General features: G+C 32.8%; 1 protein-coding gene across 7 annotated transcripts in view; it reads right to left on the reverse strand.

Annotated features, from left to right (window-relative positions):
- The window catches only part of ATG4C (autophagy related 4C cysteine peptidase), a 137,375-nt gene that overhangs the window by 7,065 nt on the left and 103,240 nt on the right, over positions 1–27,070 (reverse strand). For 6 of the 7 annotated variants that reach the window (XM_077120752.1, XM_077120753.1, XM_077120750.1 and 3 more), the window contains 4 exons: positions 25,362–25,440; positions 24,625–24,701; positions 19,224–19,343; positions 210–1,520 (listed from right to left, as the gene is read on the reverse strand). In XM_077120752.1, the coding sequence (XP_076976867.1) occupies positions 1,353–1,520; positions 19,224–19,343; positions 24,625–24,701; positions 25,362–25,440 (444 nt within the window). In that variant the 3' untranslated portion in view covers positions 210–1,352. Of the gene's footprint in view, positions 1–209; positions 1,521–19,223; positions 19,344–24,624; positions 24,702–25,361; positions 25,441–27,070 lie in introns of those variants that run through there. The other variant, XR_013159443.1, reaches the window with a different exon arrangement.

Genomic DNA, 27,070 nt, shown 5'->3' on the forward strand with positions numbered 1-27,070 from the left:
GTCAACTCTGATTTTTCTCATCAGGCACACTAAAGCAATCTGCTCACCCTCTGTTTCAGTTTTGCATTCCACTCTAAATTTAATAAACAGTTTTTCTGATAGATCAATGACTTAGATGATAAACAATTGTATGTCTTTGTAATAAGTCACCTTTCCATACTGAAACATGGAAGCCCCGTTAAAAAAAGTTAATATTTTGCCTTCAGAGCAACAGTATAATTTGCCTTTATTATAAATAATCAGAGTTCATTTTAGACAATAATATTGCAAATGAAAGGATTAAAATAATCCCAACATTAAAACCAAAACAAAAGCATTTTTTGTTCTCACATCTTTATTAAAGTATTTATTTTATAATTCTAGCTCGGTAATAACTCTAACACTTTTATATCACAAACATATTTTTAAGAAACACTTAATGCCCTGATGGCAGACTTGCCTTAGAGATGGCCTCAGTTTCTAAACACCATTACACTGATTTATGCTAATTGCAAAAATCACAAAGAGGAGCATGTACTGATGTCTTGCTTGGTACTTAACATTAGATTTTAAAACGGCATAATAAGTAGAGTTCCCATAAAATTGCATTTTAGATAGGAAACACTACTCCTATCTTATAACTGTCTTTAGCTGATCTGATTGGATGCAATTACTATCAATAACATAATCTTTAATTTTGTGGGAAAAACCAATGCTTTATATTCACTCCTCATAAGAAGTTTTAACAGCAAACATACCGAGTAGCCATTATAAAATTACATTGCTACATATTACCTTAGCTCACAGTTCGGCTTATATAGTTGTTTGTATATTACAGCTAACCATTACTATTCAATATATTAAAATACATCCAAAAGTATACTTTGGTTGCTTTAACAATCATAGCAAGTAGCTAGGCAGCATTGAAGATTCATTTTCTGGTCTTCTAGTCATTTGTACAAGTTGAAGCTTCTGAAACTATCTTCTTCTAGTCATTTGTACAAGCTGAAGCTTCTGAAACTATCTGATGATCCCAGTCTTTGGACCTGTATCAGAAAACCTCCAAGAGACTAGTGGCCTCAGGAAGAACGTGAAGACTGGAAGGCTTGCAGTGAAGGTGGAGTTACCATTAGCAGAACTTAGGGGAATAGGAATACAACCAGAATCACTGAATATTTATTAGATACCAAGATTCATTAAATCATTTCCCTTTCAGAAAAGTATCTTTAAAATTTGTATATTTTCAAATATTCTTTTTTAAAGAACACATAAAATAAAGATATTTGTGAAAATAAACCAGTTTCAAGTGTACTTGTTTCTCTTCATTTTTCCTCCTTCAAATGAGTTCTTATCAAGCACCAATGTACTAATCTTTAAAGCAAGACAAATTCTTCTGTGCTAAATCTTTTTAATCTTTTCTTTACATCCTCTGAGAAAAAGTCCTCTTCACTGGTTGTAGCTGATGTAAAATCATAGTCTCTGGAATGACCATTTACAAAGGTAAATAAGGGGTATTTCTCCTTAGAAAAACTTTCCAGCATCTGTAACAGAAAGGGCAGAAGAATCTCTTATTGGAAGCTATAAAATAGCGCATTAGGATCGCTTGACAAAATCTAATGTTTTAGCCCTTCTTGTTGTTAGCTTCTCTCGTGTTTTCATTTATCCAGTACTACTGCTTTAATGATCTGACTAAAAGAGAAAAATTGATCAGCATTGTACAGTTTATTCATAGCTAAATACATGTTTCTCCATTAGAAGTAGACCACTAAAAATTAAATATGTTCTTACTCCCTCTCTACCCTCAAAGTAAGTCTTCTGGTCACATCACTGTGAGGGCATACCAAACAGGTAGGTTGTGGTTTTCTTTGGCAGTAATAGACAATAGAACAAAATGGTATCACTGCCTATGGTAAACTATTTTGAAGAACTGTTTGGTAGTATAATACAGAAAACCAGGAACATTAGACTGAATAAACCCAATTCTAATCTCAGTTCTGCATCTTACCTTGATGTGACTTTAGACAAATCACTCTACCTGACTATCATCTATAAAATGGAAAGATATTCAATCTCCCAACCTCAGAGAACAGTTAAGAAAACCAAAAGACATAATATAAAAGTTATTTAAAAAAATAATTTTGGTCCTTTCAAAGTTTCCTATTTTGAAAAATATTTTGACTGAAATAATTTTGTAATAATCTAGCCAACAAGAAAAATAGTACTATTATTCATAATAATAATCCCATGCCACACAGTGTTTTTTCCTTCTAAAGTTGCATTAAATAATTTGGAAGTGAGAAATGTAAAACCTATAATTTTATGAGGAAACTCCATCAATCTGGGATTCATTGACAAGCCATCAACCATTCTAAACCATTTTACATCTCTCTGATAAACAAATTCTATTTAAGAAATCAAAACTATTTCCATTTAGCAATTTTGAATGAAGAAGGTTTTGACAGAAACTTTTCTATTGGTAATCAAGCCCATAAAAAAGGATTCTGAAAAGTTTATGTGCGTTATAAAGAATGCTGAAAATATATGAATAGTATTTATATATCATTAATCATAATCAACCAATATATATATATTTTTAAAGGATAACTGCAGAAGTAAAAACTAAATTCTCTCAAATATCAACATTCAACTGAAGGATCATCAAACTATTATGTATTATATATTTATAGGCTAAAATAAACTGATACATAAAACATATAGATACTATGTTAACTTTAAAATATTTCAATGAAATGGTTATTACGAAATACATTTTTAATTGAATGGAAATGAATGATTTAAAAATAATGTAGGGGTGGGCCATGGTGGCTCAGCAGGCAGAGTTCTTGCCTGCCATTCTGGAGACCCAGGTTCGATTCCTAGTGCCTGCCCATGGAAACAAAACAAAAACAATAATAATATAGTACAATAAAACTAAATGTAATGATAATCAAATTCTATAATTCGTACTATGCTCCTAAATTATATACTGTTCACATTTTATCTACTGTCTATAAAAAAACCAGAAGAGAGAATGACAAAAATATGGAAAATAAAAAATAAGAAGCAGAGAAGGGCTGGCACCTGATAAGCATCCTTCACCCTTAGCCAATACTTTGAATAGAATAAAATTATTGCCATTTTACATTCATTTAAAATTTATATTTACTTACTTGTAAAAGTTCAGTATCTAATGGGCAGGTATTCATACTGTGTCATTTTCAGATCAACATAGCAAAGCTAACATTATCATCTCTTTACCCTTTTTATTTAAGATCAAGTAAGACACCAATGGGGTCTATTAGTACAGGACTAAGTCACTTATCAATGTAAGGTTAAAATCTGTGCCCCACTGAAAAATGTCAGAAAGGAACCCTCAGCCCTTTAATTAGAAAATACACCTCTTTTTGCAATACAGGGTCCCCTAAAACATAATATTTATTGATTTCAGTCTTTCAGAGTTGTTTTTCTAACTATTAAGAGTTTATTTAAAATATTTTAAAGACTCTCAAATGATAAATATATTAAAAGATAGTTGAGCTAAGCAATAATATAAGTGATAAACTATTAACACATAAACATGACTTGGTACAGAAAAAGTTTCCAAATAAAAATGGAAATGCCAAAGTCTGGAGACTTTAGAAATGATCTAGCTTACTCTAATTTTACAAATAGGGAAACTGAGAACCAATTTAGGTTATCTATGTGACATGTAATATCAATTCAGATATTATACAAAAGAAAAGATAATGTAAATTAAGAGGTTTTTAATGTAATAACTTGGGAAAATGCTTGTTACATAATTTTAAGAAGTAAAAACAGGATATATTAATACAAAATGGATCAAAAACCTAAACATAAGAGCTAAAACCATAAAACTCTTAGAAGAAAACATAAGGGAAAATCTTCAAGACTTTGGATTTGCCAATCATTTCTTAAATACATCATCACAAGAATGAGCATCAAAAGAAAAAAACAGATAAACTGGACTACATCAAAGGACATTATCAAGAGAGTAAAAGGACAACCTACAGAATGGGAGAAAATAATTGATAATCACATATCTGCTAAGAACTTAATATCCAGACTATACAAAGAATACTTCCAACTCAACAACAAAAAGGCAAACAATCCAATTTACAAATGGGCAAAGGAATGGAACAGACATTTCTCCAAAGAAGATGTGTAAGCACATGAAAAGATGTTCAACATAATTAGAATGGCTATTATTTTAAAAAACAAACAAAAAAAGAGAGAATATGTATACACTTAAAATTAGTGTTGGGAAAAAAAACAGCATTGGTAAGAATGCAGAAAAAAAGGAATCCTCATACATTGTTGGTCTGGATCTAAAATGGCGCAGTTGCTATGGAAAACATTTTTGTGGTTCCTCAGAAAGTTAAGTACAGACTTAGCATATGACCTGACGTTCCTCTTCTAGGTATATAACCAAAAGAAGTGAAAACAGGAACTCGAACATATATTTGTGCACGAAAGTTCATTGCAGCATTATTCACAATAGCCAAAAGGTGGAAACAACCCAAGTAACAATCAACAGATGAATGGATAAATAAAACAGCTATATTAATACAATGGAATAGTATTCAGCCATAAAAAGGAGTGAAATTCTGATGCATGCTACAACATGAATGGACAGTGAAGATATCGTGTTGAGTGAAATAAGCCATACACGAAAGGACAAACATTTTATGATTCTACTTATATGAAATATCTAAATTAAGCAATTGCAGGAGATGGAAAGCAGGTAAGAAGTTACCAGAGGCTGGAGGGAGAGACAAATGGAAAGTTATTGCTTAATGGGTACAAAGTTTCTGTTTGGGGTAATGAAAAAGTTATGGTGATGGATGTCAGTGATGGTAGCACAAAATTGTGAATGTAATTAATATCACTGAATTGTACCCTTAAAAATAGTTAAAATGGGGAACTCTGTGTTATATATATGTTAAACAACAAACAATTTTTAACAACATATTAGGCTATATGTAAAATTTAATCTCAATTATGTTAAAATATTTTAAATATGTACTTTCAAAATACTAGAAGGAAAAACAGAAAAATATTAACGGTTATCTTTGAATGAAAGAATTATTGGCAATTTAAAAATTTTTTAGATTTTTATTTCCCAAACTTTCTAACATGTATTTTTTCTATAGTTAGGAGAAAAACATTATTTTTTAAAACATACTTAAGATAATTTATTATATCATAGTTGCTTTTCAAAAGGGACTTCCATGGTTTGATCAACAATAACCATAGAATATACAAGTCTGAACTGTTATATTTTAATTAGACAGCTAAAGATAGATTGAAGTCGCTTTAGTATCTAAAAGGCAAATAAAATTCTTTTCAGGAGGTCAAATAACTGATTGCACTTTTCCTATGTACCAACTTGGTAGGTTTCAGAATTTACAAAGGAAAAAGTTGGAGGACAAAAGTTAGGCAATTCGTTCCATTCAAAAGCAAGACAGAAATAGAATCAGGAGATGACCTGTCTCATCAAGCAAAAATTGTTTCCACTAGTCTCTACCACTACACATGTAAAACCATGCCCATTACAGAGCACTCTACATCTTTGTTGTTTATATTCACTACAGTAGAGCTGCATCTCATGTAGGAGTTAGCTTCTAAAGTCAGCCCATATATGAAAGTCAAATATTATCAAAATCAATTTAGTCTAAGTTACCTTTGAAAAGCCCTCAAAGTGCTCATAGGACAGCATGCATAATCTTGCATATACAACCCTGTTCAGTAACATGTATAAATAACATCATATATAGTAATGTATGGTAAATAACAAAAAAATGTAATATTATATGGTATATAATAAAACAATATTTTCCTATATTTTATTAAATTTTTATTACAATATTTAATTCAACATAGTTGAATTCAAGTAAGTTAAATGTACATGTGACGTAACTCCACTTTCTCTCCTCACTACTATATTTTAAATTCTTTTAATCTAATTTTTATCTCTATCACTTTACCATCTTTCCTAGTCCCCAAATGAAAAGGTCTTTTATCAGTTCCTATTCTCTTGATATTTATACACCATTCTCTTCTTAAAATTCTGGTTTAGTATAACCACTACATGATACACTGCCTCTCTGACAGTGAGTCATTATCAATCTGCACATTCTAATATTGACTCAAATTGATTATATCAAAATAAAATTATCTCCTGCCAAAATAGCTTCCCTCAAGATTTCTCTTTTTCTATCCATTTTAACATCATTTGTGTTAAAATTAGGAATGGTTTCTAAGTGATAACAAAAAACAATAATTAATGGTGTCTTTGAAAAATACGAATTTTGTTTTTATCACATCAAGACTTATTAGCTTTGGTTAACTGTTATCCGAGCTGACAATTTTTGAAGTTTTCTTGGCCTTTCCCTTATTACAATAGGATTGCAGAAGTCCAGGTGGAATAAGAGCACAGGAAGCAACGCATCTACATTCCATTTTATCAGGAAAACCATTGCCTTCCCAGAATCTTCCAGAAGATACCCATTTACACTTCATTGGTCAAAACTGTGCCTAAATACAAGGTAGACAAGAAAAATGAGTATTTGGGTGGGCATACTGCCATCCAAACAAAATTAGGACTCTCTTAGCAAAACAAAGGGGAGGGAAGGGTAGATATTTGCACTCAATTCAGAGAAGAGAACCTCGATAAAAATAAAATGGGGTCATGTGATAAGGAAGGACTAGGAAGTTTTTTGTTTTTTTTTTGGTATCACCAGTCTTTTTTTTTTTTCTTTTAAACTAGGAAGCTTTTTTAAGTTGCATGGTCAGAAAAGATCATGCAATGATAATAACAAATCAGACATAAAAATTCTGCAAAAGGAGCTTTCCAGGCAGAGAAATCAGGTAGCGCAAAGGCCCTAGAATGCCACCACAGTTAACATATTCAAAGAAGAATAAGAAAAAAGGTCAGTGTAGTGAAATGGTAGCAAAAAAATAAAGGAAGAGTGGTGAAGAGTCAGATCACACATACCCTTGTAAACTAAATTAATGATTTGTTTAGGTTTCATTGTTCTCATAAACATTCTACTATAAACATAAAATAGTATCCCCCGTGAGGATTTAATAAAACTTGGAACCAGTCAGGAATTTCAGCATAAGCCAGGATTGGGGATGGAGTTATCCAGAAAGGATCTGTGGAAACTCCTGTTGTCTAATGGCTGCGATCCCTGTGTGCTGCAAGGGAAAACCAACAAGTTTGTTGCAAGAGCTATATGTATAGAACTACGGCCAGTTTAGACAGAAAGGGACAGAAAAGAAACAGATTGAAGGAAAAATGACTTCAAAGGCAGAACCATGGAAGCTAAGGTCTGCAGCCAAGAAATCTCAGGCCAGGGGAGCAAACCCACCCATCCATATGGAAAAGGTGAGTATGCCCTGGAAGCAGAGAGCAGACCTTCCTCCTCAATGTTCAAGAAGAGTTTTGCCAACTCAGACCTCAGAGAGAGTGACTCACATTCTCCTGTGGATTAGGGAGGGCCTGGATGCCATTCCATGTTTCTGAAGGGGTTGAGCATGTGCCCCAGAGATGGCAGAGAGTCCAGGTGCTGTCCAGATCCTTAAGGAGGGTGAAGCTGAGAACAAGGGGGTCTCCCCAGTGCTTGGATATGTTGGAATGCTCACTCCAGTGTTTGGAGACAGCAGGGCCACTGAGTAAGCTCTTGGAAAGGGTGGGACTGCTGCAATCTCAAGCCCTGAGGATAAATGATTCTCAGACCTTAAAATCTAATGTAGTTTGCCCTGCTAGTTTTCAGAACAGTTTGGGTTTGGTGACCCTTGTTTTCCTTCCAATTTATTCCTATGGCAATGGGAATGCTTATCCTATAACTGTTCCTCTTTTGTATACTGGCAGCAGATAACTTGTTCTAATTTTCACAGGTCTAAAGCCAGAGGAGAAATTTTGCCTTAGAACAGACCATACCTATAACTGATTTTGATGAGATTTTGTACTGTTTTTAACTTTGTATTGTTACTAAAATGGTTTAAAGCTTATGTAACATTGTAATGAAGTGGATGTATTTTGTATACGGAAAAAAAACATGTTTCTGGGGGTCCAGAGGGTAGAATGTGCTGTTTTCAAGCTCTTATATACCCCCAGAAAATCCTTGCTCTTTTAATCCAGTCTTATGGGTGCAGACCCATTACAGGTAGGATTTTTTTACTAGATTATTTCCATGGAGCTGTAGCCCTGCCCATTCAAGGTAGATCTTACTTAGTTATGGAGTCCTTAAAGGAGCTCAGGAAGAGAGAGCTTAGAGCCAACACAGAGAGCAGAGAGATGAACCCAAGACATAGATATTTGGAGATACAGAAGGAGGGTACCCTATGAGATGCCAGAAGCTGAGAGAGCTGTTTGAAACCAGAAGCCAGGAGAGATCAGCAGATGTTGCCATGTGTCTTCCCAAGTGACAGAAAAATCCTGGACATGACTGGTCTTCTTTGAGTGAAGATATCCTCTTATTGATGTCTTAAATTTGGACATTTTCATGGCCTTAGAACTATAAATTTATAACCTAATAAAACCCTTTTGTAAAAGCCAATCTATTTCTGGTATATTGAATTCTGGTAGCCTTAGCAAACCTAAACAGAAGTCATAACAATCACATTCACCACTGCATACGCCAGCTCCAGAAAAATATACTGATCACTTACTATGGGCCAGGTACTGTTCTAGATACTTTAGAATATACCAATGACTAAAATAGACAAAACATTTCTTTCCTTGCGTAGTTTAAATTCCACTGGGGTGGGGGGCGGGGGGGGCAGGGGGAAGACAGATATAAACAATAAATGTAAAAAATAAGCAAATTATGTGTTTGACCCATGTCAAATTCTGAAATATGTTCTACAACTAATTGTGGTGCTGCGCTTTGAAATTCATTTCTTTTTTGTATATATGTTATTTTTCACAAAAAAAAGAAGGAAAAAAATTCGATTGTGATGATAAAAAAATATTTAAGCCCTCTAGCCTCCTATATTCTGGAGCAGCTAGAAGGAAAAAATATGAGAGGATTATATGGTAACCCATGACAAACTATGGGATCTGCCCTGTAACTACTTGTTGAACAGTGCTTTGAAAACTACTGTTGTTGTTTTTTTTATTTTTATTTTTTGCTCTGTATATATGTTCTACCATACAATAAAAAAAAAGTTAAAAAAAATTATGTGTTTGAAAGTGCTTTCTATAATAAGTACTACAGAAAAAAGGAAAAGAAAGACAATTACAGTAAGCACTACAGAAAAAAAGGAAAAGTACAACAAGGTAAAAGAGAATGGGTGGGAGGTGTAATTTTAAAATAGGGTAGGTTACACCTCACTGACCCAAAACTTAAAGCAATGCAGATATCTGATGGAAGAGCATTCCCATCAGAGAGAACAGACAGTGCCTTATATTTTTAAATGATCACTTAAGCAGTTGAACTGAGAATAAGCTATAGTGTGTGTGTGTGGGGGGGGGGGGCTTGGAAACTAATTAGGAGGTCATTGTAATAATGATGATGGTTAGACCAGGATAGCAGCAGTAGAGGTGGTAAAAAGTGGTCTGATTCTAGATACACTTGAAAGTATAACTGGTTATGGAATGTGTGAGAGAAAAAAGATTTAAGGATAACTTTAAGGCTTTTGGCCTGAGAAGACAGAAGGATAAATTTACCATCAAATGAGATGAGAAAAACTGCAAGTACAAGAGGCTTGAGAAGGAAAACTAGGGATTTGATTTTGGATATGCATATCAGACATACAAGGGTTGCTGAGTAGCAGTTTGACACATATAATTTATAATCTGGAAGAGAGGTTTAGGCTAAAGATATCACCTTGGTTTCAGAAGACTTATAGTGATATTCAAAGTTATGTGATTAATGAGATCGCCAAGACAATGAAGAGTTGAGGAATAAAGACTAAACCCTGGGGTACTCCGACATTAAGAGGCTGGGGAGAAGATCACGCAAAGGAAAGGTGAGAAGGAGCAATTAGTGAAGAATGAGGACAACCAAGAGAAGAGGAGTTTTGGTGAAAGAAAGGGGAGAAAGCACTTGAATATTTGTTGATTAACTAAGTAAATGACCAAATTAGTAACTGTTAATTTTTCCCCTAGTCACGTAGATGTAAAACAGAGTTGTCTTTGAATTCTTTCATTTCCTTATCCCCCTACCCCACCCCAATACCCCCAGTTCAAGCAGCTGCTTGATCTTAATTGATTCTACCTTCAAACTCTCAAAATAATTCCTTTCTCTCTAGTCCCACTGCATCAGTCCTAGTTTACATCTTTGAAGAATGCGTTACAATTCAGCAAAGAAAGGTTAGACTCTTCAATAAATGATGCTGGAAGAATGGGGCTATCCTTGTTGAAACATAAAAGATCTATCTTACAACAGAAATAAGATCTAGATGTGAAATATAAATCTTTAAAATTTGGGGGAAAAATGTAGGAGATATGTTTATGACCTTGGGTTATTAAAGATTTCTTTGATATAAAATTTCAAAACCATAAAGGAAAAGATTAATCTGACTATATTAAAATGAAAGACACCATTAACAAGTGAAAACAGTAGCCTAGGAGAAAATATTTACAACAAATAAAGCCAACAAAAGCAGTAGTACCCAGAATAATAAAGAATTCCTTCAAATCAAATAACCCCATTAAAAAAATACAGAAAAGAAATGAACAGGAAATTGACAAAAGAGGAACCAAACGGGCCAATAAAATCTGATGACACGCAACAATCAAGGAAGTACATATTAAAACTACAAAGAAACCGTTATTAATCCATGAGATTGGTTAAAAATGTAAAAGTCTCAATCAACTGTTGATAAGGATGTTAAACACTAGAAATTTTCATATATTGTTTGGTATGATCACTTTGGAGAGCATTTGACAATTTCTAGCAAATCTGAAAATATGCATACCTTATGACCCTGCAATTCCACTCTAATATATATATATCCTAGTGAAAATATTACAAATGCAGGAAGAGATAGGTATAAAAGTATTCTTATAAACAGTATTTGTAACTAAAAAATGAAACAAGTTAGACGGCCACCAACAAAAAGAAACTGTACATAAATAGTATATTATAAAGTGGACTATGCAGCAGTTTAAGTAAATAAACTAGACTTACATATACAGATAATACATATAATCTTTAAACTAACATGAATGGAAAAGCAATTTGCAGGATATATACATTTTTATATAAAGTTATCATAAATATAAAGCTTCATAACATGCAAAATAATATGCTATTTATGGAAATATAAAGTATGTATATGATATACTAATTCAGCATAGGGATTATCTCTGGAGAGGAAGGAAGGGAATAAGACTGGGGAAGGGTTACATGCTTCAATTATATATGTAAATTTTTTCTTAAGCTCAATGGTAGTACCTGGGTATTTCTTACATTATTCTCTATATTTATGCATGCCTGAAATTTAAAAATTAATTTCAAATATCAACATAATTGTTAAAATACTTCTTCTTCACCCGGGATTAAATACTCCCCACAACATTACTACAACCTGCTTTTCTAGCCTCATCCTTTACTATTGCCTACAGCAGTGATCACCAAACCTTAGGTCTTTACTATTTTCACTCTAGCTGTCATCTCTATAATTAATGACTTATTTTTCTATTAATTATTTTAACAAAAATAGACTGTGCAAACAAATCAACAGTAACTGAAAAATCATATGCTTATACACTGACAACTATTAAAATAAAATATTTGTCCTTGTTCCACAAAAAAAAAAAATCTTCAAGTATCACACTCTGGGTTGCACTGCCTTACACAAGTTGTTCTCAAATTTGATGCACAAGACTTACTTTGGAAGCTCTTTAAAAATGGAGTGTCTCAGACTCATCCCAAGGTATTCTGATTCAGGCAGTCAGAGGACAGAAACCTGTTCTATTTATATACTTGGCACCTACCAATTCTGGCCATTCTCTAGACAGGCTTTACACTTTCCTTCTCCTACACCTTTGCTCTTGTTATTTCCTCTGTTTGATGTATCCTTCCTTCTCCTTAAGCCAACAGAAATTAAGCACAACATTTTAAGGCTTATCTTAGATATCACCATCACAATAAAGCTGCTTGGCTTGGATGTGACATCTCTCTCATTTTAACACCTTTATTTCTCTATCAATTTATTTCTACTTCTAAATAGATGCTTATCATGTTCAATATATGTCTACTTGTCTTAGAACCCTGCCACAACTATAAAAGCTATTGAGAGTAGAAGCCTTATACTTTGTTTGAAAGCAGTGGTTATACTTAAAGGAAAGAAGCTGGAAATAAATAATAGGCAGAGGGCCAGAAAATCCACAAATATATGAAGCTCAACAACACACTTTTAAACAACCAGTGGGTCAAGGAAGAAACTACAAGAGAAATCAGTAAATATCTCAAGGCAAATGAAAATGAAAACACAACATATCAAAATCTATGGGATGCAGCAAAGGCAGTGTTAAGAGGGAAAATTATTGCCCTAAATGCCTGTATCAAAAAAGAAGAAAGAGCAAAAATCAAGGAATTAAATGTTCACTTGGAAGAACTAGAGAACCCCAAAGCAAGCAAAAGGAAAGAAATAATGAAGATTATGGCAGAAATAAATGAAATTGAGAACATAAAAACAGTCGAGAAAAATCAACAAAATCAGAACTTGGTTCTATGAGAAAACTAATAAGATTGATGGACCCAGAGCAAGGCCAACAAAAAAGAAGAGAGAGGATGCAAATAAATAAAATCAGAAATGGAAGAGGAGACATAACCACTGGTCCTGGAGTAATAAAGGAGGTAATGAGAGGACACTATAAACAACTTTATGAGAATAAACCAAATGAAACAACATAGATGAAATGGACAACTTCCTAGAAAGCCATGAAAAACCACCATTGACTCAAGAAGAAACAGATGACCTCAACAAATCAATCACAAGTAAAGAAATTAAATCAGTCATTAAGAAGCTCCCAAAAAAGAAAAGTCCAGGACCAGATGGTTTCACATGTGAATTCTACCAAACATTCAAGAAAGAATTAATACCAATCCTGATCAAACTCTTCAAAAAAATTGAAGAGGAGGGAAGATCCCATGAAGCCAACATCACCCTCATACCAAAGCCAGACAAAGATACTATAAGAAAATTACAGACCAATCTCTCTAATGAATATAGATGCAAAAATCCTCAACAAAATTCTTGCAAATCAAATCCAGCAGCACATTAAAACAATTATATACCATGACCAAGCAGGATTCATTCCAGGAATGTTAGGATGGTTCAACATAAAAAAATCAATTAATGCAATAAATGATACCAACAAATCAAAGCAAAAAACCACACGATCATCTAAATTGATGCAGAAAAAGCATTTGACAAAATTCAACATCCATTCTTGTTGAAAACACTTCAAATATATGTCTACTTGTCAAATATTTATCATGATAAAGGGAATATATGAAAACCCCACAGCTAGGATCATCTTCAAGGGGGAGAAACTAAAAATTTTCTCCCTAAGATCAGGAACAAAACAAGGATGTCCACTATCACCATTATTATTCAACATCGTGCTGCAAGTTCTAGCCAGAGCAATTAAACAAGAAAAAGAAATACAAGGCATCAAAATTGGAAAGGAAGAAGTAAAACTCTCACTATTTGCAGATGATATGATACTATATGTTGAAACCCTCGAAAAATCCACAGCAAAACTACTAGAGTTAATAAATGAGTACAGCAAAGTGGCAGGTTACAAGTTCAACACTCAAAAATCTGCAGTGTTTCTATACATTAGTAATGAGCAATCTGAGGGGGAAATCAAGAAAAAATTCCATTTACAATTGCAACCAAAAGAATAAAATATTTAGGAATAAATTTAACTAAGGACACAAAAGACCTATACAAAGAAAAAAATTCTACTTACAATTGCAACCAAAAGAATAAAATATTTAGAAATTAATTTAACTAAGGCTACAAAAGACCTATACAAAGAAAACTGCAAGAAATTGCTAAAAGAAATCACAGAAGACCTAAATAAATGGAAGGGGATACCATGTTTATGGATGGAAGACTAAATATAGTTAAGATGTCAATTCTACCTAAATTGATTTATATATTCAATACAGTAACAATTAAAATCCCAAAAACTTACTTTGCAGAAATAAAGAAACCAATAGCCAAATTTATCTGGAAGGGCAGGGTGCCCCGAATAGGTAAAAATATCTTGAGAAAGAACAATGAAGTTGGAGATCTCACACTACCTGACTTTACGATATATTACGAAGCTACAGTGGTCAAAACTTCATGGTACTGGCATAAAGACAGATATACTGACCAACAGAATTGAGTAGAGTGTTCAGATATAGACCCTCTCATCTATGGACAATTGATCTTTGATAAGGTAGTCAAGCCAGCTCACCTGGGACAGAGCAGTCTCTTCAATAAATGGTGTTTAGAGAACTGGATATCCACATGCAAAAGAATGAAAGAAGATCCATATCTCACACCCTGTACAAAAATTAACTCAAATGTATCAAAGACCTAAACAGATCTAAGACCATAAAACTTTTAGAAAAAAATGTAGGGACATATCTTATAAAACTTGTAATAGGAGGCAATTTCCTAGATCTTACACCCAAAGCACAAGCACTGAAGAAAGAAATAGATAAATGGGAACTCCTCAAATTTAAATACTTTGTGCATCAAAGAACTTTGTCAAGAAAGTAAAAAGACAGCCTACACAATGGGAGACAATATTTGGAAATGATATATCAGATAAGGGTTTAGTATCCAGAATACATAAAGAGATTGCTCAACTCAACAACAAAAAGACAAACAATCCAATTACAAAATGGGCAAAAGACATGAACATACACTTCTCAGAAGAGGAAATACAAATGGCTAAAAGACACATGAAAAGATGCTCAACTTCTCTGGCTATTAGGGAAATGCAAACCAAAACCACAACAAAATATCATCTCACACTCACCAGAATGGCCATTATCAATAAAACAGAAAACAACAAGTGCTGGAGAGGATGGGGAGAAGAGGCACACTTATCCACTGTTGGTGGGAATGTAAAATGATAAAACCGCTGTGGAATGCAGTATGGCAGCTCCTTAGGAAGCTAATTATAGAATTGCCATATGATCCGGCAATCCCATTGCTAGGTATCTACTCAGAGGACATGAGGGCAAGGACACAAACGGACATTTGCACAGGAATGCTTACAGCAGCATTATTTACAATTACCAAGAGATGGAAATAGCCCAAATGTCCATCAACAGACTAGTGGCTACACAAGCTGTTGTATATACATATGATAGAATATTATGCAGCTGTAAGACAGAATAAATTTACAAAGCATGAAACAACATGGATGGACCTTGAGGACATTATGCTGAGTGAGATTAGCCAGAATCAAAAGGACAAATACTGTATGGTCTCACTGATATAAACTAACATTAATGAATGAACTTGGAGAATTTCGGTTAAGAACAGAGAACATAAGGAGATAGAAATAGGGTAGATATTGGGTAATTGGAGCTGAAGGGATACAGATTGTGCAAAAGGACTAATTGTAAAAATTCAGAAATGGATAGCTTAATACTACCTAACTGTAATACAATAATGTTAGTACACTGAATGAAGCTGGATGTGAAAATGATAGAGGGAGGAGGGCTGGGGGCACAAGTGAAAGCAGAAGGAAGCACAGACAATAAAGACTGAGATGGTATAATCTAGGAATGCCTACAGTGTACAATGATAGTGATTAAATGTACAAATTAAAAAATGTTTTGGCATGAGGAAGAACAAAAGAATGTTAATACTGCAGGGTGCTAAAAATAGATGGTAATTCATTTTTTAAAACTTTAACTTATGTGTGAGACTAAAGCAAAAAAATGTTTATTTGTACAAAATTTATATTTTGACTAGTGCATTTCCTAATATAACTTATGTGGACAGTTTAGTTGAACACCGTAAGTACATGGAACCTTAAGTAGGGCATGAAATTTTGTAGGTTTGTCCAGAGTGATGCCCCGATAAATCCCAGAGTTAAATATCCCAGAGATAAATGCCCAATAAATCATTTGAGCAATGAATAAAATAGTATTTGAAAAGTCCCCTTCGGGGAATGGTGAGAACAGGGGAAAATTCAACCTCCCCAAGTTGAATTCTTGATATTCTCACAAGCAGTGAGGACAACCAAAGCAATAGGCTGAGCCCCCAATCTTGGGGTTTGTTCATATGAAACACAGCCCCACAAAAGAAAGGTCAAGCCTACTTAAAATTAGTCCTAAGAGTCACCCCCAAGCGAACCTCTTTTGTTGCTCATATGTGGCCTCTCTCTCTAGCCAACACAAGCAAACTCACTGCCCTCCCCCTGTCTACGTGGGACAGACTCCCAGGGATGTGGACCTTCCTGGCAACGTGGGACAGAAATCCTGGAATGAACTGAGACTCAGCATCAAGGGATTGAGAAAACTTTCTTGACTGCAAGGCTGAAGAGTGAAATGAGACAAAATACAATGTCAATGGCTGAGAGATTCCATACAGAGTTGAGAGGTTATCCTGGAGGTTATTCTTACGCATTATACAGATATACCCTTTTTAGTTTAAGGTTTATTAGAGAGGCTAAAGGGAAGTGCCTAAAACTGTAGAGCCATGTTCCAGTAGACATTTCTTTAAGATGATTGTGTAATGATACAGCTTTCGCAAAGTGACTGGTGATTGTAAAAACTTTGTGTCTACGGTATGGACAGATTAGTAAAAAATACAGACAAAAAAATAAATAATAGGGGGAACAAATGTTAAAATAAATTTTCTAGTGGTCAATGAGAAGGAGGGAAAAGGGGTATGGTACATATGAGTTTTTTCTTTTTTCTTTTTGTTTCTTTTTTTGGAATGATGTAAATGTTCTGAGAAATGATCATGGTGATAAATATACAACTATATAATGATATTGTGAGCCACTGTTTAGACACCAAGCATGGAATGTTCATACGTTAAGAATGTTCATGTTTGTATGTTGACTGGTTTTATTAACAAAAATTTTTTTTAAGTAGTGATTATAATACTTATTTTATGTTTTGCATACAGTAGTTACTTAGATGTGTGCAGGGTTGAACTCTGCTAAATATGAATTAGTGTAAAGATTTTTATTAATATTTTTAAAGTCATATAGCATAAATAGTCAGAACATTCATGCAATATTAAAAATGAATATGAGACTCAGAATACCTAGTTTCATTTCTAAAATGAGAAAACTAAAAATATATCCTATATAAAGCAAATAATTTTAAGTTGTTTTAAAAGGAGAAAAAATATATTTAACTGAAAAAACCAATTCAATTTTTAAGAAAAGAGAAACTGCTTAACTTGCAAACTTCCAGACAAAAGTAAATGATCACATTATTCATTGACAAAGTGGGTTTTGGATACTACTACAAAAAGCTATTAACTTGCAAACACTATTACTATTAAAACAAAGCTATTGATTCTGGCAAAATTCTCAGTACATCCAAATGATACTTCCTTGTGGTTTCTTTTTGTCCTTATATTGGTTACTACTCTGATATATAAAGAGTGATAATTTCTATGTATTCTCTCAGTGTAAAAATCATAATAACTATCTGTTTTAATCACAACGCATCAACATGCAATACCTTTGGAAATTTTGTTTTTTTAATTTGGTAATCATAATGTGGTTTGTTTCTATTCCAGGAGTAAGTACTTGCTTTACTGTTCTATTTATTTTTTAATTTTTTTTTATTTTTGGCATGAACAAGCTCCGGGAATCAAACCCAGGTCTCCGGCATGGCAGGCAAGAATTGTGCCACTGAGCCCTGTTTTACTGTTCTAAATACACTTATTTTAATCTAGATAGAAAGTGAACTAATAGAAACAGGAAAACAGGACTTTTTAATGGACAATCAATATCAATTATATTATGATATCATCTGGATGTGCATATTTTAGTACATGCTTCCATTAAGACAAAAAACTGCCAAGGTAAAATATACAAATGTATACACCAATATCAAGTAATAAAATATGAAAAAAAATGGAGAATACATATTTTGTTATGTTCACTTGACCTTTCAGGTTGAAAATGGAAGAATGGAAAGATGAGTGTGAGAAGTGAACAATAAGGAAAGGTTCTCATATATTTCATTCTCTTTTCTCCTCATTCATTTTTCTGTCACATTCTCATTAAATGTCCTCATTTACATGGCAGGTAAAGTAAACTAAACCCAGTTTATTTAAAACCATGTATTTAACTTTTCATTCTATTTTTTATATTGTAAGTAAAAATTAAACCCATTATGTCCATTTTCCTGAATTAAATTAACTGAAAGAAAAGTAGTAATAAGCTACTGACTTTTATATCTGAGCTTGTTACAAATTCCCAAAAATGATTCTAGTATTAGTTTTACTTACCATAAAAATGGCAATTTACAGCTATTTATACTAATAAAGGGACCCAACTAGTTATGCTTACTTTCTACATAAGTAATCTATTTTTTTTTTCTGAAGTACCAAGAATAGACAGACACTGAAGCCGTGTAAATGTTTTAGCAGCACTCAAGGACCCCCCAAAAAAGCAGAAGTTTAATGGTAATGATAAGCTAAATAAACCTATTTTAAAGATCCTTTAAGTAAAATAGATCAGGTTAGACAAGCTTATTGGAAGGTAACAACACTGCTTATTTGATAAAGCAGTTCTGAGAAATCCAAAAATACGATTTCTCTTTTTTAAAAAAAAATCAAAGAAGCACTTGGACTAACAAGAAATAATGCACAATTTGGCTTGATCAAATACTTCATTAATTTTTTTCTACCCCTAAGGGATTGCCCTTTTAAAATCTTCTTCAAATAGAATATAACCTAATTGTCTGAACATGTCCATAACATGCAAAGAAATTTTTACTTCAACAGTGCCACCTAGTGGAGCAATCAATTACTTTCAACTGGTCACAAGATGGTTTCATCTGTTTCAAATTCTAGGACGCCCCCAAATAGTTTCATTTTCCGGTTCACAATATCCCTAATAATATTAATATTCAAGGAACAATTTTACAAAATTCCTAATAATATTAATATTCAAGAAGCAATTTTATAAAATGCCAATTTACAGATTGTTATCTTCAAACAGGCGATCTCCAATAAAAATTAGGCTATTTGCAAATACTGTAACATCTTAAATAAGGTACCTTAGTGATTTCTTCAGAAGCTCGTTTGAAGTCCTGAATATTTCGACAGTAAAATCCTATTGTACAGCTAGGATCCATTTTTCGAAACGACATCTTTTTAGGAGAAGGGCAGTGGAAGGTCTGTAATTTTAAAAAGTTCTTAAAGATTAATTCACCTTTATTTGATGGACTAAAGTATATAAAGAATATTATTTAGTTTAAAATTTGCTACCTAGTTATAAATATGTTCTTCAATTGGTGTTTTCCTTCATTCTATACAGACAGTCCCTCCCACTAAACCATAAGAATATTCAATTCATCAAACCTCTACCTTATGTGACAATGTCATTTTGCAAAGGAAAGGAAGTGTGTCAGAAGTGTTATGCAGTTCCAACACTCGCAGAGGGGAAGAAAAAAGTGTCATTGTAAAACCAATGCATAAACTAACACACGGTTTAGAACCAAGTTAACCATTTCTATGAAACTATATTGTCTGCCTTCTAACTTTTTCTAAAATGTTTAATAAGCATGTCAATAAGGTTATCAAGACTTTTTAAATAACTACACAGATTCACATACATGTTCCATAGTGATATAGAAAGAGGTTAACTTCAGAGTTGACATAAGTAGAACATAAACTCCATATCTTTCCCAACTGTTCTAAAGGGCTTTATTTTAAGCGCCTGTTTATTCCTACACTGGGTACTGGATGGAATGGAACAGGTGAAAACTGTTCTGTCATGGTCTTTCTCTTCCTTCTCATCAGCCCTCCTTTCCCTTTAATTCTCATTTTTTTTCAGGTGGTCACAGTGCCACAGATATAAGTGAGCTGAGCCCAAGGCTGCCCAAGCTCTCTATTCTAGCTAATAGGGTTTGACAGTTTTAGAGAATGCATAAGTAGGAAAGGGGAAGAATATAAAGCAAATCATTCCAATTTTTTGTTGTTGTTTTTGTTCACTACCTCATTTTGGTACTATGTTAAAACAGATTAAAAAAAAAAAAACTCCTTGAATGATTTGTCCTTCAAAATCACTGATGCTACCAACTCTTTTTCTGTATGTATAAAGAAGTCTGCGTAAAACAAGAGGGGTATAAGAATATATATTCACATGTTAATATTTGCCTAAATAAACTCTGTAAGGATATACAAAAAACTAATAAGTTATGGGAGAGGGAGAAAACTGGGCAGATGGGAGACAGGTGCAGAAAATTTCTTGTTGTATATTTGACATTTTTAAATTAAAGAACAAGTTCAATTAAGAAATAATGTAAGTAGGATTTGAATTCATAAACTTAAATTTTCCCTACATTAAATGCCTAAGGGATTTGAACTTGAAACGAAAGTGTGGAAAAATACAGATTTTCATATTTGTTAAGCTCATGGTGAATCAATCAAAATCAATCTCCTTTTCCTCTCCTCTCCACATTCTACTGACCCTAGTGTTTCATACTTATTACAGGGCATGTGCAAAATGCACAAATTCAAGCTGTTTTTTCTTCCTAAGGACACTTAAACTATATGTTAGTTTCAAATCCAATATCACATCATTTAATATAGACCAAACCAATGAGTTTTCAAAACATAACTGATTTACTATATATAGTGAGATTCAACCTAGCTAAACTAAAACTTCCAGACTACTTATTAGTCAACACAGTTGTTGTCTTAGTGAGACTTTTCCAAACACCATCTCACCTTTCTCATTTATAAAGAGATGTTAATTAAAACATCAGTATAGACATGGAAGCACTATGTAAACTCACTAGACCATAATATACTCCTACATTTAAAGGCAAATTTTGCCTTTGTGCAGTTTGAAAGGATTTATGTACCCTAAAAAAGCATTGTTTTAATCCTAAACAATCTTGTGAAAGCAATAGTTTCTTCTAATTCCTATTCAGTACTATAGGTTGGAGACTTGATTAGGTTATCTCCATGGATGTGACTCGATCAACTGTGGGTAGTAAACTTGATAAGACGGAGGCATGTCTCCACTCATTCTAAGAGGGTCTTGATTAGTTTACTGGGATTCTATATAAGAAAAAGTATTTTGGAGAAAGCTTCAGAATGCTGCAGAACCATGAAGCGTAGAGTCCACCAGCCAGTGAGTGACTTTTGGAGATGAAGGAAAATGCCTCCCGGGGAGCTTCATAAAGCAAGAAGCCTGGAGAGAAAGCTAGCAGACACCACCATGTGCCCTTCCAGCTGACAGAAACACTGAACATCATGAGCCTTCTTGAACCAAGGTATCTTTCCCTGGATGCCTTAGATTGGACATTTCTATAGACTTGTTTTTTGGAACATTTTCTCGGCCTTAGAACTGTAAACTAGCAACTTATTAAATTTCCCTTTTTAAAAGCCATTCTGTTTCTAGTATATTGCATTCTGGCAGCTAGCAAACTAGAACAGCCTTCAAAAAAACAGTTTTAGTGTATAAGGCACAGTTCTAGATTATGTTTACAAAAATTATTCTACATACATGGTATCTAAAAATAGCCATTTGCCCTTAACTCCAAAGCCAATAATAAAGATGTCTGGTTAGTTTTTACTAATTGAGAGTAAAGGGGAAATGCTAAAAAAGTTTCTACAAGGTTCAATAATATTTTTTTAAAACCTTAACTTAATGATAACCACTAATCTCCTATCCCAACATCTGAAACTTTGCCCTATCCTAACCACTAATAATGGGAAGCCACAATTCAACAGACTATTATATCCCATTTGATTTCTTCTCATTCCCTTCTAGTTTTAAATTGTCCTTTCATTATTTTTTCCTTTAAGGTTGTTCAAGCTATTTCTTTGTACTTTATTGTCCAGGTGAAATTCAAGAATGTGAGTTTACACGTTATGATTTGCCCTTATACTGAACCACGTGTTCCATTCTTTAGTCCTGATCAAGGATTGCCCTGGCATATCTCCAGTACTAAATCCCCACCACTATTCAGGATCTAAATTTGACTATCTATGCTCACTTTAGTATATATTAAAACGCAGTAAAGTTAGCTAAATATGAGGAAGTTTCTCTTAGAAGTTAGCAAAAAAAAATAAACATTTATATAAAATATATAAAACATTTGAACTATAGGGAAGGAAAGAGTTCAACAGAGAACTCTATCTAATGTGCTCAGCACAATGCCTCCACATAGAAAGAGCTCAGTAAACAATAGCTAAAAGGGGAAGAAATTATTTGGTCTGATTTGGTTTCAAATAAACAAATTTTAAAGTTCAACTCCAGAAATGCAGGAATTTAACATCCTAAGTACAACAATAAATGACACAATCTGCTTAAATCTCTTCTTCAATCTCAAATATTCTGATACAATGCTTTCTTAAAATACAGTTCTTTGGATTCAGGGCACTTGCTTAAAATATCAGCACTTCCAGCAATTATTTACATGGAATTGGGTAAGAGATCTAAGATTTCAATTTGTCCATCTACTGATCAAAAAGTAGCACTGAATGAAAAAGCTGTTTACAAAAATGCTTTAAAATAATGAGATCTAAGGATGGTTTTTAAATGTGCATAAAGTTTATTCCATCAATCAAGTGCAAAATCTCAATAGCATACAAATATAGAACTTAAGGTAAGAAGGTCAGTAATACAGGATAGTAAAAATACCCCTACTGGGAACATTATAACTTAAGAAAGATAAAAGGCAGAAAGTGAAATTTTATTTCCATACAAAGATAGACAACATGCTGTAATTTTTATGTAATACTTTTGAAGAAAAACAAATGATGCTATTAACTAAATAATCTATGATAAATCCTTTGCATTGTGAAAAATGAAAAACTTTTTAAAAGAATTATTCAGACTGGTCAAGATAATTCCACTAGCATCTCAAAACATAATGTCTAAACCCAACTCCTTGGTGTCTCAGTACATAAGGAATAAATACTTTTGTGCATGTAATTTAAAAAGTTATCCACTCTCATAAAATTTTACTTTACAGTCTCTTAAAATTAATTCTTCCTTCCCATTCTTACTATCTTCACCTCACTTCAAACTTTTATTGATTCAGTCCTGGGAGTGACTGTCAGACTATGTTACAATAGTCTCCCAATAATGACTTACTAAGCTTTTGAATTTTGACTGTTTAGAGATAACCAAGATATTCATTCTCCTGACATCTTTGAAATCTCTCAAAATATCAAATTGATAGTCTGTCTGTGTGTGTGTCTCTCTCCCTACTGGCCAGAGTAATCAATACCAATAATCTTTTAATTTGCTTATTTTAGGTAATACTAAAATACTATAATTGTTTTCTTTTTTCTATCTGATTCCCACATATGTGCTGCTTGTAAGGAGTGAATTTAGCCCAGATATACCGGAATACAACTGAGATGTATAATCAATGCCACAAGACCACATACAGCAGAGAGAATTACAATGTGGTTCACACAGGACAATTCTGACACGTCTCTCCCAGCATCAGTCAGTCAACTAGCAAATATTTAAGGGTCACATGCAAGATACTACGAAGGAAGAAAGGAGAAACCAAACCTGATCTTTCACCTCAGGATGCCTCCACATTAGTTGAGGTAACAGTTCACAAGGGGTGCTAGAATGTTATATAACGTATCTTCCTGGACCAGATTTTAATCTTGCCGTTTATCTGTTTTTACAAAACCCCTTAAATATTACTAGATATTCATATTATCTAGGAAGCTATTACTACCACAAAGTACTAAACTACATTTCTAACTTGTCAAGCCCTTGAGAATTAGTAATTCATGCGGTCCATGTAATTCAAAATTTTAAAAGTCTGAAAAAGCATCAAACGGGAAAACAAGAACCAAAACCACACAATAATTATATGTCTGACAAATGCACTCTCAAAATTTTCTAAATTAAAATACCAGATCACAAAATGACTATGTAAAGGTAAAGAACGGGTTAAAAAAACAAAGCTGAAACAAATATTAAAAACCCAGCTAAGATCTTATAAAATTCTTAATCAAAAGGTAAAATTTAATTTACTGTACTTAAATCAAAACAAAATAATTTAGCATATAATCTCCTTCGATCACTTTGTCATTCTAACCCAAGTCTACTACCTTCTCTTCGTTTTTCTCATTTGTTTTATTTTTTTAAACATGCCTAACAGTTTATATTCTTCAGGACTGATCAGCTATTTTTTTCTACAAGATTACTTGGAGGCTTGATCATTTATTTTAGGGGTTAGAGTATCTAACAAGTTAGAGACAAAGATAAATGAAGTAGAAAGTATATCACAAATTAAAATCCAGCAACAATGTATTTTACCTCTTACCATTGTGTTATGGCTTTATAAATTGGCAAAATAGCGATTATTAATCTGTAAATGTAATACCATAAAAGCACAGCTATCTAGCACATCTCTAAATATTTAGTTTGCTTCATATCATAAGAAAACAGTACCAGCTCTTTATCCATAGTACCTCAAGAGGGAAATCCTTTATGCTGACATCTACAAAAGATTGGCAGTAATGAGGATCCATGTAAATCAAACTGTCATCTACAAGGACAAAACAGAAGACAAGTAATTCAAAAAACACCTTATTATTACACTGCTTACAATCCAATTTCTATGTAGAACAAGCTGAAAAAAAAATCTGGGTGTAACAGCTTGCCAGACTGATAGTCATTGACTGAAACATAGGTTTGTACAGGGCAGATTAACTTTTGCATAATCAAATATGCTTGTATAAGCAAAATTTTTATCAAGTGATAAGACTGTCATTTAATTTTTGGTAATAAAATTACTTTCACAAACACACAATTATATTCTACGGTTTGCATATGAAAAATGTATTGCACTACTTTATTCTGACAGGAAGAACATATTGCTTGTCATTTTATCATCAACTAGCACCACTAAAACCGGTAAAAAGGAAATATGTAAATAGCAAGTGCCAGAATGTGGCAGCAATGTTTTCTGAAGTTTACTGAAACCAATAAATTATGCCTTGTTTATGCAATAACAGAAATTAAACATACTTTTTACAGAATCCAATTATGTTGTGGGCCAAATGACAAATGACTGGCTATAGTAGGAGTGATGAAATTTATAAGGTACTCCTTTTACTCTGTTAACCGTCCTGTTTCCAGATGATCCCATATTAATTTTCTGACTTTTAAAGAAAAACAATGAAATATATTTTATTAAATCACTAACCTTGAAATCCAGCAAAGTAATAAGACTGCTTGGGTTTGCCACCAATAATACCCACACAATATTCAAGGCTTAAAATTCCCTGCCAAAAGAAATTAATTTTAGATTTAGAAGTCAATAGACAAATTGTAATTATTCAAAACAACCGAACTCATATTACCAAGATTGGTAGTTCCCTAACTTTTTACCAGTTACCATTTTTATTACATTTGCCCCAAGTTTTGGAATTCTTTTGTCTACCAAACTGTTCGTCTTCCCTTTTCTTTAAACCACTCAATATTAACAACCACTTAGTCAAATATTCCGATCAGCATGTAACACAAAACATTAAGGAACAACAATGTGCCAGATACGGACATAATCAATATTATCATGTTCACGTAATAAAATTCCTGCCAAAAATGAAACACTTGGTCTAAAACTTTAGTTGGCTTATTGTGTAGCCTTATTGTGATCAATGTCATATTTTCATTAGGATTTATGAAATGCTAGAAATAGTTCTTAGACCTTATTACTATTTTCACTGAACCTTTAGTCTTAGAATCCCAGATGGAAAACCATTTTTCCCACCAACATGGCACTCATTTGACAAACTTTTATGCTACTTCACTTCGAATAAATATAGAGTAATAGAAATAATTTAACAAAGTAAATTATTATTATATTTAAAGCCAATTTATTTTACTAATCATTTCAGAAAAATAATTCAACAATGTAAATTATTATATTTAAAGCCAACTTATTCTACTAATCATAAAATATCAGAGATATCTCAATAAATTATTTAATATATCTTTCAGTGTCTATTCTAGGCAGAACTCTATTTGAGCTGTGCCAAATAATTCTACACCTTTTTTAAAAAGATGTTGAATGGAGTCTATTAAAAACATGTCCTGTCTATAGTTTCTACATTATTTTAACATTTATTATGTTAGAAAACACTAATAATGATAATTATGTGTTACAAAACCCCAAAGTACTAAACAATCATTGGACTCTGCTTTTTTAAATGAGTGAAGATATTCTGAAATCTAATAGATGTAAAAATCAAAATTAAAACTGTATAAACAAATGCTCTTTTTCTTTAACAGTTAATAAACCAGAGATTTTATTTTTAACTTCATTATTTTCTTTAAAATAATATGTGGTCATTGTAAAAATACACACACAATATATAGAAAAAAAGCTAAAATTTCCCAATATCCCACCACCAAGAGTTCATCATTATTTACATTTTGAGGGACATCCTGATGACATCTTGCTATACTTCATATATTAACATTCAGATTCATGAATACTATGTTATATATGTACATTATACCACATTTGCTACTGTAAACTTTGTCACTATGTCATGAACATCTTTTCTTCTCAATAAATATAGACCTATATTATAAAATGTAATAGTTGTAAAATATCCTATTTTATGAGGATATCAAAGTTCATTATCAAACTTCCATTATGAATATTTAAGTTGCTTCTAAGTTTTCACTGTTATAAACAATCCTCTGAAGAACAACTTGTATATTTTCAAGCTTGTGAAAATATTAAAAAGTTTTCTTTGAAAAGAAGAGTTGCAACTGAAAATTAAATACAACAGAGATGGCATATTCGGTAAAATCTTCAAACTAACTAAAAAATAAATTAAGATGCAATTATGGAAACTATAATAAACACTTGATACTAATAGAGTTATTTATCATTAAGGATTC

Source organism: Tamandua tetradactyla, chromosome 11, assembly GCF_023851605.1.
Source record: "Tamandua tetradactyla isolate mTamTet1 chromosome 11, mTamTet1.pri, whole genome shotgun sequence".
In the NCBI taxonomy this organism is placed as follows: Eukaryota; Metazoa; Chordata; class Mammalia; order Pilosa; family Myrmecophagidae; genus Tamandua; species Tamandua tetradactyla.